This window comes from Corapipo altera, unplaced genomic scaffold (genome assembly GCF_003945725.1).
Source record: "Corapipo altera isolate COAL_440 unplaced genomic scaffold, ASM394572v1 62, whole genome shotgun sequence".
NCBI lineage: Eukaryota > Metazoa > Chordata > Aves > Passeriformes > Pipridae > Corapipo > Corapipo altera.
The window spans coordinates 12,758,815-12,781,476 of record NW_020884894.1 but is presented as its reverse complement, the minus strand read 5'-3'; the positions used below and the strand labels follow the sequence as shown (position 1 = coordinate 12,781,476).

General features: G+C 38.9%; 1 protein-coding gene across 6 annotated transcripts in view; it reads right to left on the bottom strand.

The window, feature by feature from the left end:
- Positions 1 to 22,662, bottom strand: part of SLC12A4 (solute carrier family 12 member 4) — a 48,307-nt gene that overhangs the window by 2,049 nt on the left and 23,596 nt on the right. For 4 of the 6 annotated variants that reach the window (XM_027646436.1, XM_027646440.1, XM_027646441.1 and 1 more), the window contains 22 exons: positions 22,507 to 22,638; positions 16,902 to 17,048; positions 16,272 to 16,326; positions 15,815 to 15,945; positions 15,143 to 15,384; positions 13,364 to 13,578; positions 12,200 to 12,364; positions 12,019 to 12,117; positions 10,447 to 10,504; positions 9,727 to 9,901; positions 9,343 to 9,461; positions 8,776 to 8,874; positions 8,354 to 8,473; positions 7,524 to 7,628; positions 6,374 to 6,542; positions 5,167 to 5,362; positions 4,329 to 4,498; positions 4,030 to 4,161; positions 3,826 to 3,933; positions 2,996 to 3,180; positions 2,242 to 2,256; positions 169 to 302 (listed from right to left, as the gene is read on the bottom strand). In XM_027646436.1, coding sequence (XP_027502237.1) covers positions 169 to 302; positions 2,242 to 2,256; positions 2,996 to 3,180; positions 3,826 to 3,933; positions 4,030 to 4,161; positions 4,329 to 4,498; positions 5,167 to 5,362; positions 6,374 to 6,542; positions 7,524 to 7,628; positions 8,354 to 8,473; positions 8,776 to 8,874; positions 9,343 to 9,461; positions 9,727 to 9,901; positions 10,447 to 10,504; positions 12,019 to 12,117; positions 12,200 to 12,364; positions 13,364 to 13,578; positions 15,143 to 15,384; positions 15,815 to 15,945; positions 16,272 to 16,326; positions 16,902 to 17,048; positions 22,507 to 22,638 — 2,971 coding nt within the window. The remainder of the gene's footprint in view (positions 1 to 168; positions 303 to 2,241; positions 2,257 to 2,995; positions 3,181 to 3,825; positions 3,934 to 4,029; positions 4,162 to 4,328; positions 4,499 to 5,166; positions 5,363 to 6,373; positions 6,543 to 7,523; positions 7,629 to 8,353; positions 8,474 to 8,775; positions 8,875 to 9,342; positions 9,462 to 9,726; positions 9,902 to 10,446; positions 10,505 to 12,018; positions 12,118 to 12,199; positions 12,365 to 13,363; positions 13,579 to 15,142; positions 15,385 to 15,814; positions 15,946 to 16,271; positions 16,327 to 16,901; positions 17,049 to 22,506; positions 22,639 to 22,662) is intronic. The other 2 variants (XM_027646437.1, XM_027646439.1) reach the window with 1 other exon arrangement.

Sequence of the window (22,662 nt, the reverse complement as noted above, 5' to 3'; positions counted from 1 at the left end):
TTTACTTTAAGCAATTGCTACCCTACAAGCCACAAGACAGTACCCTCCACTCAGTGGACACTTTATTGCATATCACAGCTCAACAGTACTGGTACTGGCAAAATGAATTCAAGAGCATAGATTAAAGAAAGACCTTCTGCATGGCCCAGGTCTTGCCTGAAAGGATACAGTTTTCATCCCCATCAGTATTCTTTGGAGGACCAGGCATGTTGAGGAGCACAAGTCTGGCATCATGAGATCTATTTACAATAACTTCATTTAGCTTCACTGCTGTGTGCATCCTTCGGACATTAGACTGGTTCCTGTAGAAAAAGCACATTCAGACTTACTGTTAGAAACATGCCTCTGAAAACTGAATTATTAAAAAGGCCCTTAAAAGTATACCTTAAATCTCCTAAAAACACTGTAGAATGTCAACTCAACATACAGTGTTTTTTCACACAATGATGAAGATACAAAAGAGATTTTAGAGTTCTTCAGGTACAGCTAGTCTGTCGGTAAGATCTCTGGAGTCAAGTCACCAGTTTACAAAATTACTTCGCTCTTCAAACGTGCATTTTATCAAGATGATTTAGTCTTGCATAAGAAGTTAAAGAGCAATTGTACAAGGGGGTGTGCTCTTTGACCGTGGACACCTGTGACTGCAGAGCCTTCCCTTACAGCAGCCCTGTCCAGAACCCCTCGCACCCACAGAAGCACAGGTCACGCACCTCTCCATTCTCAGTACCAGAAAACTCCTTCTCAAAAACATCAGGACTAAGTAGAAGACTGGCACCATTGCACTCCACACTTCCCATGAGCACACTTCCCTCTTTGTGTTGAACAGCAGTTGGCATCTCCAGAGAAAGCCTGGCTTACTACAGATTGTAATCACATGGTAGGGAAATACAGGATCGCAGCCTACAAAGGGCTGGATGTATGTCTCCTATAGGGCTTTTCTGGAGAGTAATAAGGATGTGACTCTCTCCTTCAGCTGGACACTAATCCACCTCTCTGCCTGGCTATTTACAAGAACACTTTTACCCAGGTATCCTTAAAATCTCAATCATGCTTTCAAACTCGAGTAGACACTTGTTTCAAACGTTATGGGAGAAAAGGGAATAGATGCATGATCTCATATGCCTCCGCTCCTTAAGAACCCAGGCTAAGAGAGGTAACGGCATTAGTTATTCAGAATACATTAACACAAAATAACATCAGTTCATGCAGGAATTGAACTTGAAAACATCCTTTGGGGATTTCGAGCCAGGGAATGTTTCCTTCTTACAGGAAATCAAACACTATTTTGGTAACATAAAAGGAAATACAATACAGAAATAGACCTATCAAAGGGAGAATTTATTTACAGCTTTGAGGATTTTCCACTTGGGTTTTTTCCTTCATTTTAATATATTAAAAACAAGTATTAGTAGAAACAAATCAAATATGAATCTTTGGTTTCATTAATTCAGTTTTGCATGATATGAGTGAAAGTCTTTAGTAACTTCACTGCTCTTCTAAATATTCAGTCTTGCAAAGAAATAATTTATATAGCTAGAAAATAGAAGATGCAGTGGGAAGAATCATGTTTATTATACCAACAGCACAATTTACCCACTGTGAACTATCTCGCTGTTACTTCATGTTCTTATTTAATTTGGAGCAAGGACACCCTCTGTCTTCACATCAGCTTCAGAAAGCCAGAGTATGTTTATAGGAAGTGAGGAAGAAACCAGCAGCAGGAACCACATACTGTCATTACTGTGTATAATTTTGGAAAGGGAATTGAAAACTGAAGATCTGGTTTTCTCTAAAGCGATATTTAAAATTGTCATCTCCCCAGTGATTCAAAGGTGTAGGCTATAACAAAGGGCTTGCTTAGTGTCCAGAAACTACCAGAAAAAACATCCTAGCAGTAGAGAACTGCTAGGAACTGTGGAACGAGAGCTTCTCTAAATGAGTAATGTTTCCACCTGCTTGTGTCATACTCTGCTTAAGAAAACAGGTTCAGACCCGTAATTGTTTTCTATCCGGACTTAGTTCTTGTCAGGACAACTCTTGTAGTTTGTTACAACCTACTTATAATGATTCTTATCTTAAGTAGCTAATCCTGCTCCCTTTAAAACATCGTTAAGACTGCTCAACTCTAACGCCTTTACTTTTCTTCCATCATTACATACAGTTTTCCTGATTTTAGTTTAGAAAATGAAGTCTTCCCTCTCAACCATCTTAATGTACTTCTAAGTTCAATAACAAACTTACAAGTTTTCCCACTCTCTGAAAGCATGGAAGAGGAAAAAGTACAGGTAGTTAACACCAAATTCAGCAGAATTTCTACAGTATGATTCAGCCTAAAACAGAATTGAATTATGATTTATTAGGAAGAAAAATCTGGAACTCTGCCAAATATGCAAAACTGACTAACTGAACTCTTCATGTAAGATGTAGGACATCAAAGAAGTCACAGGAGATTCAGACATTTTTATACAAAACCAAAATAGACCTTTACTTCTAGCTCCTCATGGGGCACACACGTGGTAACCACAGCTGTTGTTACGTCAGTGCTCCTTCAGCAGCAAGCCTGTCTCAGAGGGTTTTATCACACACATATTCTATTCCAAGTCATTAATCACCATCTCCACAGCTTCTTCCTTTCTGCCTTAAACATCCACAGTACATATTAGATAGTGAAGTTATCAGACTTTTCGTTTAATTCTGATTAGATCAGTGAAATTATCGATCTGCTGTGTTTTACTGAGGTATTTGGGAGACGAGAAAAGTTGTTATAGGACTTAACAGCTCCAATTTGAAATTTGACTATACCAAGTAAAACACTGAGGGCTGTGTGCCACATTTAATTGGTTAGAGATTTTTCGGGAGGCTAACTGCTGTCTTTTGAGTAGTCAGGCCTTAATGTTGATTGTCCAAGTCTAAGGATTATGAAACAAAAGATAATAAAAGCAGAGCACATGTAGAGTTTCGGGAGGTGCAAGGTGTTCACTTAGACAAGACTCACGGCTTAATGCTGATGAGATCTCTAAAGCTTCCCACAGCACTGCCTCGGTTCCGCTTCTCAGCATCACATTTCTCTTTTGTCCAGGTCATCTGGATATTCTCAGGAACTGGGTCCCCCTCATCTTCTTCATCTGAGTAGAGGCTCTCCAGACGTGCTATTGAATGTCTGTCCTTTACCAGCTGAGCCTAGAGGGCACATGAACGACAAGGTGAACTCAGGGACTTTATTTTACATTCTTTGGTTCTCTTCAAGCAACGAAAGGCTTTTTGTTCCATTGTATCTTTTATTTTGTCCAGTCAATTTAGCCTTTAAGACAGCTCTGATACCAGGCATCTGCTCTAGCCAATAATCTTACATACCAAATTGACTTTAAACAGTTTTGATGGGTGTAAACTGTGCAGAATTTGGACTGACAGAGGCCTGTATCTATACAAGAAAAAGAAGTCAGTCTCACTCACATCATCACATGGTCAGAAACAACAAAGTCTGACTCAAAACTGACAACTAAAATAAGCTGGACAAACACATGCAGAAGAGTTAGATCACCTGCACCTTTCATAGCTACATGTCCTTTAAGTCCAAACTGGAATGACATCTTCAGTAGGAAAACAGGATATACTACAAAATGAGACAAATACCAGATATCCCATAAAAAGAAAAAAACCCAAGAACTACATGCAATTTGGGGAAACAAAAAAGCTACACTAAAAGTATTTCCCTGCATCTTCAGAAAAATAAACTTAAGCAGCAGCTATATAACACACTACTAGGAAGGAACCTTTGTGTCACTCCCCTCAGCAGCCCAGAGCCAAGAACCACAAATGACATACCTCCCTTTCTCTCTCAGTTTTTGTCAGCCTCATTTGCCTCAGCATCTGAGATCTCTGCTCCATCATAAGAGTTCTCTCATAAGTATATGCTGAGATATCACTATTGTGCTGCAGAAATAAGGACAAATATTGTGCTTGTAATCAAGTGATAGCCAAATATCACCACTTGCATAATAAAGTGAAAAATGGGCTCAATTCCCTTACCATTTCTACCACTTCTACCTCTGCCTCTATTCGGAGTTGATAGAGGAAAGTAGCCAAATCCTTCTTCATCTGGATGCTGTTATCATCCATCTGAGCTACAGTAAAAATTCTCATTTTGCATTTTCTCCAAACCTGGTGAGAGAAAACAAACTCTCGGGATTTGAACCAATAATATTCTGCTCTACAAAACAAAGTGCGTAATATATCCACTTGCATTTATCAATACAGAGTCTACTACTGGACCTTATTTCTTTAAAATAATGCACGCAGAAGTAAGTAGGTTCTGACTAGCTGCTTACTTTGTGCTGTTTGAGAAGAAAAGGAAGCAACATCAACATGCCTCCATCATGCACAATCCACCACACATCAATATTGCCTTCGTTGTAACGCTCATGGTTGCTGGGGTAGAAAGACACATTTTTGGGAACCAGCAGAGCCAGGTGGGCTGCAGTTGTGCAGCGAACAGTACCTGGCCAAAAGGGGAAGAACACAGTTACTTCCAATTCTGCAAGAATGCTGTATCATTAAAACAAACAAACAAAAAGCAAATGTCAGCAAACCATAAAAGAAATCACTTAAATAAAGAAAAGTTTGTACAGTAAGACTTGCATAGACAGGTTGGTCCAAATGACAAAGCCAGGATAAAGCAAACTCACAGGAACACAAGCCCTATTTCACATTTGAAATCAAATCAACAGTCTCAAAAGCTAAGTCTGAGGAGAAATCATCTGCTCTGGGTTAAGTAACTGGACCAGAGGAGAAGGAGAAGGATAGAGGCAAGGAGAGTGTTATTCAGTAGTGAAGGACAAGTTGAAAGATAGATAAACTCTGTGACAAAACAGAGATTATCAGAGAAACAAATTATAGTTTGCCATGAAACCAGCATCTCTCAAGTCCATAATTTTTTAACCATGAATTTTAGCTGCCAGATTTGAGCATCTTTCATAGGTATTTTACCTACAGGAACTGGCATTTCAAACAGAGCAGTTTTGTGAGAAATTATCTACTTCACCATCAATACTAGAAAAAAACAGACTAAAACCCAAAACCAATTTCACAAGGATACTGATAAAATCCATGTGTATCATAAACATCTCTGTTCATGATGTCTGATCACACAGAGCCTTTAAAGCTCACCTATAAATGTCTTCCAAGACCTTGGATCTTCACTTTGCCTCCAGCCATAGGGCCATCCCAACACCACAGTGTTATGCTTCATGCCACCTAGTCCACAGGACTGGATTAAGTGAGCAATTCCTTCTCGAACTTTATTGGCTACAACTACTTGACAAAATCCCTTAACCTTCTCAATTTCCATCATATTCTTAATAGTCTGCAAGAGAGACGAGGAAAACCTTCAGAATCAAAAGGAACTCCTAGTATTTCCCAATCACGTGATTGCTATGTCAATTCCTGGTTCAAGTGTCCATAGGTAATACACATTTCAATGCAAAGTTCTGCTCATCTGCTTTCCTTAATAAAACAAAGAGAAAATACCCACTAATTGTGTGTAATACTTGTTTAAAATAGAGTTTTCTTCCAAACATAATCACTTCTAACAGATTAAGATTAGGGTTTTTTCGTTTGTGCCATCATCTCCTATTCACAGTAACAGTTAGTGATATCTGTGTTACTACCTCACTCTCCATTTTCTAATCCTATAACACTCACCTTTTTTAACTCAAGGCCAATTGACTTCATTGGGATTTCCAGTTTCTGATTACCGAGTAATATGCTGTGTTTATATTAAATTTACAAATATAAGCACTAAATCCACACACCTATCAAGTGTACCCTTCATTTGTTTAAAAACTAAAATTGGTCAACACATGGCCCATGAATTAGTTTTATTTTTGTAACAATTTTCCTATACAAAATGCCTCTGGGGAAGAAAACAGATCTGCTGATGTTATACAGATGTAAACAGGGCTACGATATCATGTTTACAGAATGAGAGAGATTAAGTAATTTATTAACAAATTTTCAGGACCATCCTTCAATGCTTTTTGGAATAAATTTATCAACACATTGAAAAAGGCAGAGCACATTTGCTGAGTTTGACAGTTATTCCTTATAAATTATTCCTTATAAATTAAGACTGTTACATGCAGTAAGGCTGTTTACACAACATTAGAGCACTGATCTTGCGTTCCCAAAGCCACAATTGGCAGCTGAACCATGTTTGCAAGCCCTTTAATGAACAGCTGTCGTACTGCTCAACTAGTCCTATGTTTCATGGAAGCCTTATTAACACGCTTTTTTCCATGTATGTTTGGGAAACAAAATTTCGCATTACCTGCCCACTCACCCCTTTCTACTTCAGGAATTTGTTTAACACACTGACCTGTTCAGCAGCCTGGGCTTCTCCATAAGTTTCCAAGAAATTCCCTTGGATCACTGATCCTATGATAGTCAAACCTTTACCAGCTTTCAACTGGGATGCAAATGTTAACAATCTAGGGTATTTTACATGCAAATCTTCGTCAAGTTTCAGAAGCACCAGCAACTGAGGCCTGGAGAAAATAAAAAAGGCAATGTCCTTTCTACCTAAAGCTTTAACAAAAACACTTGTAAAAAACTGCTTCTCATCACTTATATTGTGCTTGAATATTAACTCTGAAACAATATGTTCTTTCTGTATCTCACACATTAGAAGAGTTTTACTTAATATTTTATTTCTCTTGATTAAAAGCAGATGTGAAATATTGTGGGAATTCTGCTACTGCATTGTGTTGACAGTAATGAAACCCATTGATATACCTAGGTTAAGAAGCCTGCATTAGCATTGTTTTTCAAGGCTCTTTTAAGTACTGTTAGAGCACACAATATGTGTTCATACTTTAAGGCTGTTCTCCCAGATCTGTCTGGATATTTGTGCCAAGAAAATATTTGTAGTCTGTATTCAGAAACCTGGCACATGGAAAACACGAATATTTTCATCTCAACACAGATCCCACCTGTCTTCTGTCCCTTAAGGTGTTGCTACATAGCAATTAAATTATTTCCTGTCTTAAGTTATGGCTGAGCAAGTATAAAAAAATCTGTAAAACTCTGTCTCGGGTAGATTCCTAGTCCTCTTGTTCAGAACCCAGGAGTTGTGCGATGCCCAACCGAGAGGAGGGTTCTTGCCCACTTAATCTGTTTTCAACACATAAAGTCAGAGGGAATAATGTTGGTCACTGTTTCAGTTTCTTGACCTCTGGACCTCTGAACTCACAGACTCCACAGTTTCCCCAGGTTCCACTTCTGAATTCACCAATTTTGAGTCCAACTAAAGATCCAAAGGGCATGAAAGGTCTTGCCCATACAGGGCCCATACAGTAGGGCTTGCCAGTGACGAGGCAGCTTACTGCAGTCAACACTTCTTTTTTTAACATTCTGGGCATTTAAATTCACTCACACAGACCAAAAGCATCTTGTTTAGAGTCCAGTTTAATTCCTTAAGTGTAAGTAGATAACCATGACAGTGCATTTTATCAGTCTGAGATGAATACCTCCAGTTCTTTGTGTGTGGAGGGCCCTCCTCCAGCCTGAGTAAGGCATATCTTGCCGCGCTGAGCGAAAGGCCCCGGATACCATCACCCCACTCCTTCTCCGCACTGTGAAGAACACACAGTTTAGCCAACATATGGTTCCACGAGCATTTAGTTGCACACCTACAGTCAGGCTATAGACACACCAGTATCTTAAAATGAGTTTAATAACATGATACACAGCACACATCACATGTATATTTATCATTTGTACATGAATGTCGTCACATAAGAAAAATGCAAATGTTTCAGTCAAATACATATGACAACACCACCATTCTGGGCTTAATTCATAATCAACGCTCCACTATGGACGAAGCTTCCCAAGCATATACAAACATCTGGCACTTCACAATACCTGGTTGAGTCATTAAGCCAAATTAATTTATACAGCATCCAACATTATCAGTCTCAGGCAAGCCAATCTGTAGATTCAGCTTTTCAAGGACTGTTCTTGACAGACCTTTGCACCAGATAAACTGGAATTAGATACTGCCATCAGCTGTTCTGGGCCTGAAGCAATCATGTGCCACAGACAGCAGGAAAATAAACCCCAACCAGTTTTCTGCTTTCTGTGACTCAAGTTTCACCAAGCACCTTTAAAGGTTTAACTACAAAGCACTTCAGGGGATTTTGTTTAGCACTGATACAGTAAAACAATTAAAAAACATGAACTAATAAGGAATGCCTTCAAGTTATCTCTGTAGAGTGCCTTCTCCAAACGTGAACACTAGAGATAATTCATTAAAAAATAGATCCTTCCTACCCATTTTTATCCAGTTAATACTTACCCTTGGTATTCAATGTACTTGTAAATCATGCCTGCAATAAGCATTGCTACCAAAGCATAATACCAAGAAGAAATGAACATCAGTGCCAGGCAAATACTCATGCCTAAAAATGAGAGGGCCCTAAAGGAAAAAGCAAAGGTATTACTAATTAGTGGGGCAGAAAAACCTTAAAAACAAATTACACTCTTGCTCTTTTTTCTTTAAACTGCCTATTCTAAACTGACAGTGAAAGCAAAGATTCCAAGGGATCTCCCCAGTCCCCATTAGTTTTAGTATCCTGCTGCTGAAATTAAACTCTCATGCCATTACACATCTGGGTCTGGTCCACTAAGAATATCGTATCAATGTACTGCCCACTGCCCTCACGGAGAGGGTTCTTCTCAAGACCTCACTGCAGATTACAGGCCTGGCCTTTTGCTTACCAGTGATAGTACTTGAAGCGAGGCCGCCAGTTTGGAGTTCGCAGAAGTGTCTGTACTGCACATGCAAGATTAACAAAGAGGTAACACATCAAGAAAAACCTGAAAAGCAAAAAAAGTGCAAAACCTTTTAGAACACACATTTAGAGATTCTGTCGCACACAATCACAATTAATTTACAGTCAAAATCCAGCTGCTCTGTCACATGTGCCTGTGATTTTTATTAGCCTGGACTATCAGTATAAAGTAGTCAGAACAATTTTTTAATTAGATCAAGTTAGATCTATTCACATCATCAGTGCTGTCTTTGCTCTGTGATAAAACTGCTTTCCCAAACTAAATAAAATATACTAAAAACTTGACTATTCACAGAATACTCCACAGCAGAAACAAATGTATATGAAAAGTCTGAAGTCAGAGGATTCATAGAAATAATGAAAGTGGAACTCAGACTCCAGTAATTTGCTTTATGGTTAAAGCTATGGTTCTGAAAGGCAATCAAACTAGCAAAATTCAAAAGAGTATTCTTAATCCCACCCCTCCCTTAACAGCAACCAGCCTGTTTCTTACATTGAGAGAATTGGAGCCACCATGTCAAGTGAAGCAATTAGGATTCCCAGCTCAGCAATCAATGCTGTTAACAGAAGAGCCCATGTCGGTTCACCATTCGCTTTTCCATGACCAAAGATCTGAAAAACAGAAACATTAAGTATATCTGCCAAGTATTTCATAAGGCTGTAATGGAAAAAAAGCAGATTACATTTTTAAAAACAATAGTAATTTTCCTACATAATTCCTAGTTTTTAACAAAGGACAAAAAGCATCAAAATAAAAAATATTGACTCTCACTTCAGTGCTGGGCAAACTAGGGAAAACAAATCTGATTTCCAAGAGTATAAAGCCAAGCAGCTGGTTAGGCAGTATGTACAGAATGCGTTTTTAAGATGTACGAACCCACAGGAAAGGGATGATGTTGTCCTTGGCTATGGCTTGCAGCAGCCGGGGGGCTCCAGTGAGGCTCTGGAGACCTGCCCCACAGGTGGAGAAGAAGGATCCTATCACAATGACCCACGGTGAGGGCCATGACAGGGTACCCACCACCAAGTTCTTGTTCACCGCATCACCATACCTGCAGAGAGGGACAGGGAGCATTCAGTTGAGACTCAGGTTTGGGGTTTTGGGTCAGTTTTAAGATGTCATTTAAATATTATTAAATATTATTAAATATTATTAAATATTATTAAATACTATTTTCTTCATCAGGAAATACAGGAAGTAGTAAACAAACTGAGTTACTTTTGATACACATATAGGAAGTGTCTGCAGCCTGATTCCAGCAGTTTGAAAACTTCCTTTTCATTATATATATTTTAAAATTCTTGTATTATCACCACATTATTTCTCACTTTCACCTAGAGAAATGCAAGAATTAAGATACAGGATGGAAGATCTGAGGGAACCATGCCAAAAAACATCAAATCAAATACAAGTAGATTACCAAAACATTGATTACAATTTACATACAAATACGGTTTTAAAAGGCACCCGTAAGTAAAAGCCAAAAAAAACTAAGGGCAGGGAGATTTGTAGGGGGAAGGAGGAGGCAAGATGGAAAAGAATACCTACTCTGCAAAACAGAAAATTAAAGGAGAGCATTAAAGCAGCACAACTTACTTATCTCTCAGGACAACACCTTCTATGCAGGCTCCAAATAATAATACACAACTGAAGTCTTGAGGACAGAGTATGCTAAGGAAGTAAGATTTCTTAAGATGTGGTAGAAGAAAACCCCCATAGAAAGTATCATGGAAAGGAGAGTATGTGCCTCCGTCCCACAGCATTTGCACTGCAGCACCTCCACAAGTACATCATAAAGCTGTGAGCAAATTAATGTCTCACAGCTCACAGAAAGCTTATGTTAAAGTAACAAAGTTGTTCTTCTAAGTTTCAGTTTTTAAAACAGTTTTAAATGTTCTGATAAAGGAAACAAAATCAAATGAAGCATTTTTATACTAAAATGTCAATTTAATCTTCTGCTAGTATAGAAGCTGATATTAAACTATCTTTCTTTTCTCTCTCCCTGTGTCTGAAGATATTTTGAACATACAGCAACCCATTACCTTGCATGTTCCTATCTGTGGCCTCTGATGGCATTCACGTCACCAGTAGGTCTTTGACTATGAGGTTTGTTATTAAACGGTACTGCTTCTGCACTGTGCAGGACAAAATATCTCAGGCTTTTTGGATCTGGCAATCCATAAAGTTTTTGATCTTGTGAATTAAGTTCACATGAATGGTTAAATCCTGAGTTCTACCCCTGACATGCAACTGTAAATTACAAAGTGTAATAAAAGGGGAAATGTGGCTCCCTCCTAAAAACTACGGTGTGAGGCTCCCACAGGGTGGCGTATGAAACCGACACATCAGTTACTGAGTCAGTTCGAAACTGCCAACAGAGTTGGGCGTTATGTCTGTGACCTGGTTTAATATTTATTATGTTCACAGGAAATGCCGACTTCTTCCTACAGGGCCAGTTCCCAAAATAACAACTGGGGAAGGCTGTGCTCCTAAGAAGCTGGGACAAGCAAGCTGGGATCCTGATTTACAGTTAGGCAAGGTTTGGCAAAAAACAGGAATGGAACAGCAGAATTTCCAGGAAAGTCACCATCTCAGCCAGCTGCCCTTTTTGGTGGGATTTATTCAGAAAGCTCTTTTGACTTTTCTTTTTTTTCTTTTTAATCTCCTATGTTGAAAAATTGTCATTTAGAACATCAAGAACTAGATGAAGCTGAAAGACCTTGGTTTAATCTCTTTAGCAGGAGAACAGAGATGAAGACAGTCTTTCCTAAGCAAAGCCCTTGTGGTTCTTAATCCCAGAAGAGCTGAAAAAAACCTCAGAAACGTCTAGTTTCATTTCTAACTCCAGTTTATCTTGTCCTAAAATGTTCAAGACAACCTACAGTCCTTAAAGTCACTTCAAATAAAAGGCCTGAAAAACTGCAGGTCACTGTGTAGCAAAGAACAGCAATGGAAATGCAAAACAACAGAACTCACCACAAAAAGCGGGATGGAAAATTACAGGGTAATAATTCCAATGCTTTCAAGCCCAAGGACTGTTGTTTTGTTGTTTGTTGGTTTGTTTGTTTTTTTCTACAAGTCATACTCACACTGATAATTTGGTGACCTGAATGCAGTTCCACAAATCAGATACAATGTAGCAGCACTCTACTAATTATAAAAGGATACAGACTAGTGATGTGGTGACAATGGCAAGAATTGTTCCAACAGGAATGGATTTCTGTGCATCTTTGAGGTCCCCTGATCTGTTTGAACCAGCCATGATACCTGAAAGTACATTCAGATGTAAGACCACGGGGCAAGAAGAAGCTCAAAGCCCCATGATGCCCTCTTATCCCAGCATTCTCACCAGTCACCGAAGGGAAGAAGATGCCAACCAGCACCATGAAGGAAGTAGCAATATCTGAAAGCACGTACAGGTGCAGGTTGTTTTTCTGGCCTGCTACATCAACAGATGGGTGATGTGCTTTCTCCAGGATCTCTCCTTTCTCCAAATAATTGCTCCATAAGTTGTCTTCAAGGTTATTATCACACCACAGAAAAGAAAAGCACATTTCAGTTCAAACTCATTATACTATGTTCTCATTGTAATGGGTCTACAACTGCAGATTACAAATGCAGTTCAGTGATCAACACAAATGAAGACATATACAAGTTAATGAAAGAAAATTTATACTGCATGTTTTCAAAGGAATCTGTATCAAAAAACCACAAATATGTATCAATAGCCTACTGAAGTCTAAGCAACTTATCCTTTATTATTACTAAATGTAACATTCTTTTAACTTCATACCTATTTTAATGCAAGGAAATACTGAATATTTCTACGAACCGCCACACCACACACAGTAGCTCAGAGAATGCAAAGCAGCAATACTGAGCAGCTCTCTAGACAGGAACGGATTTGTTCTTCAGTCAGTGAAAGAATTACAGAATTGCACGTTTGGCATTTGAAATTTCACTAATAAATGCTGAGTCCATTTTAGAAACTAGAATGCTGGTTTCTGTGAAAATGGGAACCTTCAGCATTCAGCACCTGCACAAAGGAGCTGTTCCCTGGAGTTTTTTTCAATAATGAACACTTTTCAATGATATTATATTCAAGAGTGGGCAAGGCAGGAGACATACTATTTCTATACAAGTACTCTTATCTTTCAGGACATAATCTTAACCTGTCTAAATGGAGAGCTGTCACTATGCAGAGTTCTGAAAAATTTTAATAACTTACTCATGTTAGTATAATTTCTAATCCTAGCTGACTTCCTGATGAAATTATGAGACGTACAAGGCAAATTTAATCAATTTTACAGCAGACAAGTACTGTATCAGGAAAAAAAGTGCCCTCTCCTCTTTTTAAAGATTATAAGATTTGGGTTTTTTTAATTGAAGATAATTTTCTTCACTGCCATTACATTTCTTCAGTCCCTCTTTCTTAACCAGCAGGGAAGAGTTCAACCCATTTCAATTGCTCAGCATGCCTCCTCTTTCAGGGAAAAAAAACATTCTACTATACCTATTAAAATGCCACTAGCAGCTCCCGGAATTCCTGCTATCTCAGAGACATTATTCATTAGGAAATATTCATCGCAGTGTTCTTCGGTTAAGTTTGTAGTGTGGCAGAAAAGCTCCCAAAGCTTAGAGGCCACAGTTATGTTATCCTTAACTATGGTTTTGGCACAAACATCAAAGTGATCTCTTGACAAAGTCCTGTTGCCCAACATGCAAATCCTGGAAGGGAAACATGAACACCAGGGTTATTGTATGTTACCAGGAAAATGAAATCCACTCTTCCCCATAGTTCTTCTTTCATATCGTGGAAGCTTCAAGTTACTCTAGTCTGCTACATCATTTCTTACCTTCAAAAGGATGGTGGTAGCAGGACAAAAACTGTCTGTTCCCTTTAAGGGTCAGAGGTATAAAGCTACTTTTTCAACAGTTTTAGGAGAGGTATAAAAAGCTACGTCAATGTGATTTATTGAATTTGGTCAGTTTACCTTAAACAATGAAAAGGGAAGATTAGGCCGCTTTAGGTTGTGGGGGGGTTGCATTTTTTGTTTGTTTGCTTGGGGGTTTTTTTGGTGTGTTGGCTTTTTTTTTTGGGGGGAGGGCATTTTTTGTTAAAAAGAACTACTGAAGCGGAAGAAATTTAAAAAGTACTAGAATTCAAATTATTTAAATATATTTGGAATCTCATTATCCCAGTTTCTGTATAGTAGCACTTGAATGACCCTTGACATTTTAGCTTCACAATTAGGAACATACATTTCAATCACAATAAGCAAAGGTCTTCTTGCTAGAAGATACTGTGCATAACTGCTAAAATCCTCCAGTGTCTGTTGTATTTCACCTCACCATAAACATCACTTATTCCAGCACTGAAAAAATTTTAATCCACTTCTCCAAAGACAGTTCCACAAGACACAGTGATCCAACATAACAGCTTGCTGCTGCCAGAATTTCGTTCAGCTTCTCCTTCCGGTCTCAGAAAACACCCACAGGAAAAGAAAAAAGTTTCTTTCATTTTAGTACGTTTAATTGTTTCACAGGTCTTACCGATCACTGAAGCCAGCAAAATAAAAGAGACAGGGTCACTTTTGCAGGCCCATGAACTGTAACTTCAGAGAAGCCTTCCCCTCCAGAATTAAAAATAAATACACTATCTTGTGACTTAAAAAAAAAAAGAATACAGCTGAAGGAAGAAAGATAGGGAAAACATGCAAGAAATAATGAGGAGAAGGCAGAGACACTGTTTTACTTTTACTGATGTAAACTTTCACTGTTTTAAAACACTATAATCATTGGGCCCTAAATATCCAAAGGGAGCACTTGAGCGTTGCAAGTACTTAGTTATGGTCACAGCACTTTCAGAGGTGAATAATTATATAGATTCAACTCCTCTATTTCCTTTCTATTCATCTCTTGTCAACAGTATCAGAAAACACTGTTTGCATTCCTGGTAAAACATGTTTCCACATTACTGCTGCTCCAGCTCTGAGTTTAAGGAGCTGTATTTCATGTTTAACTGCCGTCATGCCAAGGAGCATATGGCTGTGTGCAGAGCAGGGCTCCTCATGTGGCAGACCAGCCTGCTCCCAGACCAGGGCCTGACCATGGCCCCACCATCACATTCCTAAGAGGTGCCCTGTTTCTCACAGCTAAAAATGTTGGAAGTAATTCACAAAGAAGGTAGCTTCGACAATGCATTAGGCACAAGCTGTAAGTAACCTACCATTAAACCCCAACTTCCAGACCCATAGGCAAAGCTATACCCACATCCAGAAATACTACTCACGGAAATTCAGGTGGATCGAAGATGGACTTGATAGCTCCAGCGTAAATGGACAGTATGGATATTACTACGCAGGCCAAGAAGAGGGAAGCAAATTTGTTTACATATTTGACACCTACAAAGACCACCACTGCCATTAAGATGAGGAATAGAGTGCCATACACCCTCATGTTATTTAGCATGGCACTGGAAGCATCGTGGGCACTGGATGGATGAAAAATTGCTGCTTGTGGCACAATATATGTCTGAAATGAGAAAGCAAAAGCAAGCTGAAGGAATAGTGAAAGAGAATTCTGTCCAGGATCATGTACCTATACTGGCAATGTAAATCACTTTCCATTTTACAATATTCTCTTCACTGGGAATCTTCATCTTAACAGGAAAAGTCAAGAGATAACAGCCTGTTCTACGTCAGTAGAACAACTGAGCCAACTTTATCAATCATGACCATGAGTCTTGGATTAAGTCATACTTCCACCTGTGTTGTCAGAAGAGCTTCCTGTCTGGGCACTCAGCTTCCAAAGGGAAGCACTAATGGTACAGAACTGGACACCATGAAACTGGAGACCCTCTAGTCTCTTCCTGTGAATGTGTACACAAACATGGGACAAGAATACTGGGGTACTTTCTATATGTTATTTGTCTTTAAAGCAAGACTACTCCGGTACTACTCACCAATAAAATCTCAATGGCACCAAGGATATACATTGCTCCTGCAAATGTTGTTCCCAAATAGAAGCACAGCCCTACAGCTCCACCAAACTCTGGCCCCAATGATCTAGATATCATGAAATAGGAGCCACCAGCTATGAAACAAGAAAAGTGAGAGTAAAATTGTGATTTGTTAAGTTTTTAAATATTCACAACAAGAATACAACAGATTTTTATACTGTGTATCTGCTATTTTGAGATTCAATTAAGTATGTGTTTTGTTAGCACAGAGGGAAAAATCAAATAAGCTAGTCTTTAGCCTTATTGATACTAAGAAGAAATACTAGACAGGAATTCGGGCTTTGTATCCTGGATTAAGCAAATTTCTCTGGAATAAAACCATGTGAACATCTTATAGCAATTTAGGGTTTGGGTTTTTTTTCTTTTTCAAGCACAAATGAGATTCGCTAACTACACTTACCTGGAACAACACCATTTGTGGCAATAGCACTCATTGATATGGTCGTCAACATAGTCTAGGGAAAACAGGGAAAAGGGAGCAATTATGTCAACAACATTTTTTAAAACATAACTTATTTCTTGATAAAATAAAGCTGCCACTGCATAGAGGATACATTATTTCTATTTATTCTGCCTGTCATTATCTAAAAGAAAAAAAAACAAGGGCAGGAGGAATTTAATCATTGAGCTGTTGAGACTTCTGTTTGAGGGATGGCCACTGCTTTATCAGGTCAAACAGTGGGTGTCTCCAGACAAAGCAAGAGAACACAGGTGTCCCTCCATCTGCAGAACTGCAATTCCAACAAGGGCTAGTCCAGCAAAGCAGGCAGCCACCACCTGGGACAGGCATGGAAAACAGTTGTGTGCTGAAGAAACACAATTTTTAAGACTGTATCTACACTAGATAAAAGTTTGTCATTTTAGAAGTACTAGCAAAAAAAAAAAAGTCCCACGGCTATGAACATCGGGGAAGTGTGTCTAGCAAAAATCTGGCTTCTCTTTCCACAAGCATATACAATGCTGCCCCTCCAAGTTTGTCAATAGTTTCACAGAGGTTATGTCACATGCATTATTCTACCTAAATACTTACACAGCAGCAGCAAAGCAATACAATCAGGAAAGACTGAAGGACTCCAGCCATTCCCACCATCCAAGTCAGCCGAAGGAAGAGAATAACCCCAAAGATATTCTGCATGCATGGTAAATACACCCCCATCAGGGTGCCCATGCTGGGTGACTGAAAAAAAAGAAGTTTATATTCATTAACTGAAATTATTCAAAGCACAGATAACCAAGAAAGCCTAGAAGTTCAGGTTTTTAAATGGCAGAAACCTGGGAAACATAAGGTAGACACACTCAAATACTGTTGTGCTGGACTTCCACAAAACACAAAGCAAATTCCAAAATCATGAATTTCTGAGCAAAATCCTGATCCTATCACATCTTCACATTTTAAGTAATTACCCTTTAGCATTTAACACCAATTACTAACAACAAAAAATATATTTATTTGTTTTATTGTAGATCCACAGATATTCAAGTATGAAACCTCTCAAATGCTGCAGACCCAGAGTAAGATTGATCCTACCCTACTCCCCAGTTTATAAATTCGTGCCATGGAAAACACACTTTTTCAATGCTATGACTAGAAAAGATTTGGAAGCAATCTAGAGACATGCATAACATATTTTCTTCCATTTTATGTATTCCATGTAAAACTAATAGTTCTGCCTTTTCTTATGTTTAATGTCAGCATTAGACTCTGAATTACTTTTGACAGCAACTGAGAAAATACAGGTTAGTTTTGTGACTTCACAGGAAGTGAATGGATGGCATTCAACATAGCATCCTGCAGAATTCTCCTTTGCCCAAATAGTTATTGTCAAAGACCCAAAATAATGACATCACAGTGCCACTGGTAAGGGCTTCATTTCAAGGAATAAAAAAGCGTTTGCCGCATTGGCACACTGACACCAGCAGCATTTCAGAGTCCCAAATCTCTGTGGCTTCTTGCCAAGACATTTCATTACTTCTGCCTTCTGAGGTTTTCATTTGCATTTAAAATTATATTGAATTCTATAACATAGGGGGAACGGAGTCTGACTTCTAAAAGGCTCATCCCTTTTTATACTCCCTTCTATAAACCTGAATTACAAAATATATTATAGATAGACAATATTTAAAGAGACTCTTGAACAATCTTTTAAATGATAAGGATATTACAGCGAGGTGACAGCACTTATTCAAATTTGACTCCACACAGCATTAGCTAAATGCAAAAATAAACAGGTCACATGTACCTTTTTAAACAAATAATTACTATTGCTTTGGATTAATGACTAAAGACAAGCACATTACTCTTAAAGTGATAAAATGGCTGTCAAAACCTTTACCTAGGGTAAGTCAATAGTGTATTCAGTACACAAAGCAAAATCCTAGAAGAATTAAATGTTTATAAGATCATCAGGTCAAAATAAGAAGCCTAGGAATTTAGTGCTTCGACTTGCAATTACATGTTACAATTCAGAATTTTCTCATCTGCATTAGGAATCTGCCCTGACAGAGATGAAAGAAAACTGTGCCCAAGAGCATGATCTGTATCATTCTTTGTTAGAAATGCCAGAAATTGCTGACTGATTTTTTTAAGTCAGCTTTGAATTCCTTGTGTGACTAAAGCTAAAACAGATCAACCTCATACACACTAGAGCTCGTGTGAACCTCCTGAAGTAAAGCAGGCAACAGAATCACATGTTGAGGGTTTGCAATGAAGTAACCCTATGAGACCTACCAACATGGGGCCAGACCTGTTCTTCAGTTGTTGCACTGCCACAGTACACACAAAAAAAATTCCCTAAACCATAACCTGCCATTGTATAAAAATTACCATCCTAAAAAACTAATCTGATCAGCTTTATCGGGATTATGTATAAGGACAAAAGGAATTGTTGTCTTCTGATAGTAAAAGAAAGGACACTTGTATGTAAGTGTCCTGATCAGGGCAAGGTAAGGATTTTTTACTATTGAGTCGCTCCAGTGCTGTTGTGGAAGAGAATCTTCACAGGGTATTATTTATAGTGTACCTGTTTCCTCAAGGAAGGGGAGGTTTAGATACTTCTGATTCCAACACCTTCATCTGATTCACACTGTGTCTTCAACTGCATAAATATTAACTGAGAAATGACTAAATATTGCCAGGTACTGGCAGATTTTGCCTAGCACAGGGGCTTCCCATTCTTACATTAATGCACGCTTTGCCTCTCAAGAACACATTCCACATAATTTTATCATCTATCTGACCATTCATCCGTCAGTCCCTCCTCTCACAACATCTCTGAACGCAGCAGCCAGCATCGCATCAATTTATCAGATGTGTAGGTATGTCAGAGATAAAGGAGTTAAACAGTTTGTCATAACTGGCATCTGAGAAAAGGAAAGAAACCTGTTGCTCCTACACAGAAGAAGCAATTCTGTGTATTCTACATGACAGTCTTCCAAACTGTGAAGCAGGTGACTTTTCAGCCCACCCTTTACGCACTTCCCAACACCTGCTTCCTTTGCATAAGAATTCACTTTAGCTCAGCTCTTTCCTCTCTTCTGCCCTATGTCCCTGCAGCTTTGCTCCACTGTTCCATTATCTTCTCCCTCTCCCTCTTAAGTGACCTCTTACACCTATCAAGTTACAAGCCCACTTCAGCCACAGAGGAAGAGAAATTGTACATTAGTTGTATAGTTGTGAGACCACTGCAGAGCAGAGCAGCCTAGGAAATGCCTAAGTGTCAGCCCACAGCCAAAACCCAAGCCACAGTATTACTAAGCGTATCTTGGGTATAAAAGTTTAGTCTAGATTTTCTTACCCTGTGGCAAAAAAATACTTGTAAGAAAGAATGATCCACAAATGCTACTTGAACCAGCTTGTTCACAGAAATATTTAACGCCGGTAATCTGCAGTGATTTGACCCTTTTTTATAGCATCTGACCATAACTAAGTGATACTAAACCAGTGCTGAAGTCCAAATGGAATACAAGAAGGGTATTATTATGTTCAGCCTCAACAGCAACCAAATGAAAAAATATTACACCTCATGCTGAATAAAGGAAATAAAACACAGAGACATTTTGAAGAACACTGTTTTAGAACAACCAAGAAGGGATAGAAAAATCTCAAAAACAGTCACTATTTCAGTGATGCAGATCATGTTTCTGTTCACTCTCATCAGCTGCAGGCACATAATTTATATAAATATTGATCTGAGTCTGAAGGACACTATTTCCTTTGTGCCAATATGATGGGTTATTAAAGCACTTGGCTGCAGGGCTCAGGGACATTGATCAGCAATGACAGCTCTTATAGTTGCTCTGTAGCATGAAGACAGACAGCACAGAAATGAACTGTCTTATTAAATACACATGGACTAAAATAGTTTATCTAATTTTTTCCATCATGAGAAGGGGATATTTCTGTAGCACTGTGACTATTAAGTGCTTTAGTATAAGACTGTATTTAGAAAAGAAAAAGCAACCCCATTTCTACCTTATTACATGGAGTTGTGTCAATTGTACCTGATGTGTACCTTACACAGAATGCTACTATCAAAAATATTTAGTGGGGATACTGAAACAGGATAATATGTTCATATCAAGATGTTTTGCACTGAAATGAAATGAATTTAAAAGGAGCTGATTTGGTGGGCGGGGGTGTGCTAGGTATTCAGTGAGTGAGACCTGTCTTGCCTGCTCAGAGAATTACAAATACTCAGTGAAAGGATTGCTTTCCTCAGTTCATTTCTGAATATCAGATCTAGAACCTGCTCATCAGCCTTGCTCCAGTTCTTGTCTATGAGATGCCAATTCCAGTGAGTGACAGGCAGGTTACTTTTTGTCACACTGGCTGGGTACATGTTTGCTGAGCACATCCAGTACAGGATTTAGCAATAGGTGGATTCACAATGCTGGCCCTTACACAGACCTGCCGAGGGGCTGAGTGGACTGCCACACTTCTGTACTCATGCTCAAATGGGAAGGATAAAGTAACAGCAGCATGGTGATTTATACTTTGAAGATGATTAAAAACAAATGTGTAGAAAAATCCCATTTGCACAGTTTCTGAACACCTTCAATCCATAGCCTTGTAGTTACTGCTTTTGAATTTTCTGGGTTTAATGGCTGTAATTATTGGCTAAGTTAATATTCAGTCATCTTATATTCTGCAAGATGTTTAAAATTTTATATTGCTCATGGCAATATAAACTGTCGTTATGATATTGCAGCTGATGTAATTTATCCCAGAGACAGACATGGAGGCTAAGACTCCCTTAAGGACATTGCAGTGCTTACACAGAAAATACTGAGATATTAATGCAGGATGATACTGTCACTTTTGGAGTGGTTACCAAACCCATTTACAGAAAACATCTGAGAAATCTGCAAAAACACATTTTTGGGACATGGGAAAGCATAATTCAGGACAACCCAGTTATTAAGCCCAAACTCTATTCTGCCCTAGAAGCAAAGCTTTAACAAGGACAACGGTCTTTTTTTTATGGCAGGAAACAGCTTGAAAATACACAAGCACTTATAGAAATCATATCTAGATGTAAAAATATTAACACCACACTTTTTTAATGTCAACTTCTTATAGTACCAGAATGCAGTTCTTGCACCCAGATGACCTTCGTTCTGTCTTGTGATGATATTGACCACAATATTGCAGCACTTTAGTGCACGTGGTGTCGGATAAAATTGAATTTTAAGCTTCATGCTGACTAAACAACTTTGTTAACCCCACTGTAAAACCGTGCAGAGTAAGGAGCTGAAGTGTGAGTAAGGGTGTTCAGCATGGGGTAACATGCACGAGCGTTCTGTGAGAACGCTGCTGATTTTCAACACTATCACTGCCATCTCTTTCTGAAATGGCTCAGACTTTGACAGGGCAGTGCTATTAGATCTGCAGAATTCAAGTGCTATCTTAGCTTCCTGAAAATCTTTCTTTTGACAGAATTTACAAGCAAACTGACAGGCCTGCATGAGCTATAAAATGCAACCACACCACTCGCAGGTGTGGCATTAACCAAAACACCTGCAGAGGGACTGCCAGAGGAGAAGAGGAGCAGTTAAATACTCCCTTCCTGATAGAAATCTAACTACCAACAATCAAGCCTCAACTGCTATTTAGTTATTACAAGGCTGGCCCAAATGGGCAAACCATCTAAATGCAGATCCTTTGGGGCAGAATTCAGTTGCCTAAGTGCCTAACACCAGAATGACTCCTGAGCTGCCCCAGGGTGTTCAACCTGACCTCCACCCACCACTCTAGAAGGGTGTTGCCTCCTTCAAATCCTGTGTCATACCTACCAGGCTTGAAGAGATGCGTTAGATAGCACTGGGCAGCTAAAACAGCACTAGAAAAAAGCTGGGGGGTGGAGAGGTGTTGTTTTGTTGTTTATTCATATCCCCTTCTTATCTAAATCCACACCAAGTGAAGGGAATTGCACTGTAGTGTGCAGTGCTTAACCCCTACATCTGCCCCAATTCTTTGGTAACCTCTGGTTCCCTACAGAGTTCTATGTCATTTCTTTGCAACACTGTCATGGCTCCTAACAGAGGTTAAGAAAAAGCAGAAAGCAGCACAGCTCCCCAGAAATCACATGAGGAATCATCCCATTCATCAGCTGGCCATGGAGAGAATCTTTACTTACTTTTAATACTTTCTTCTTCGATCCATCAGTACTTTCTGCTTCTTCATGTTCCTTAACACCTTGGGTAAGATTTGTGTAATTGACCAACTTGCCAAGGAGAGATGACACTTTTGGTCGTATATCAAGTTCTTCCTGTGGAGAAAGACAACTACTCAA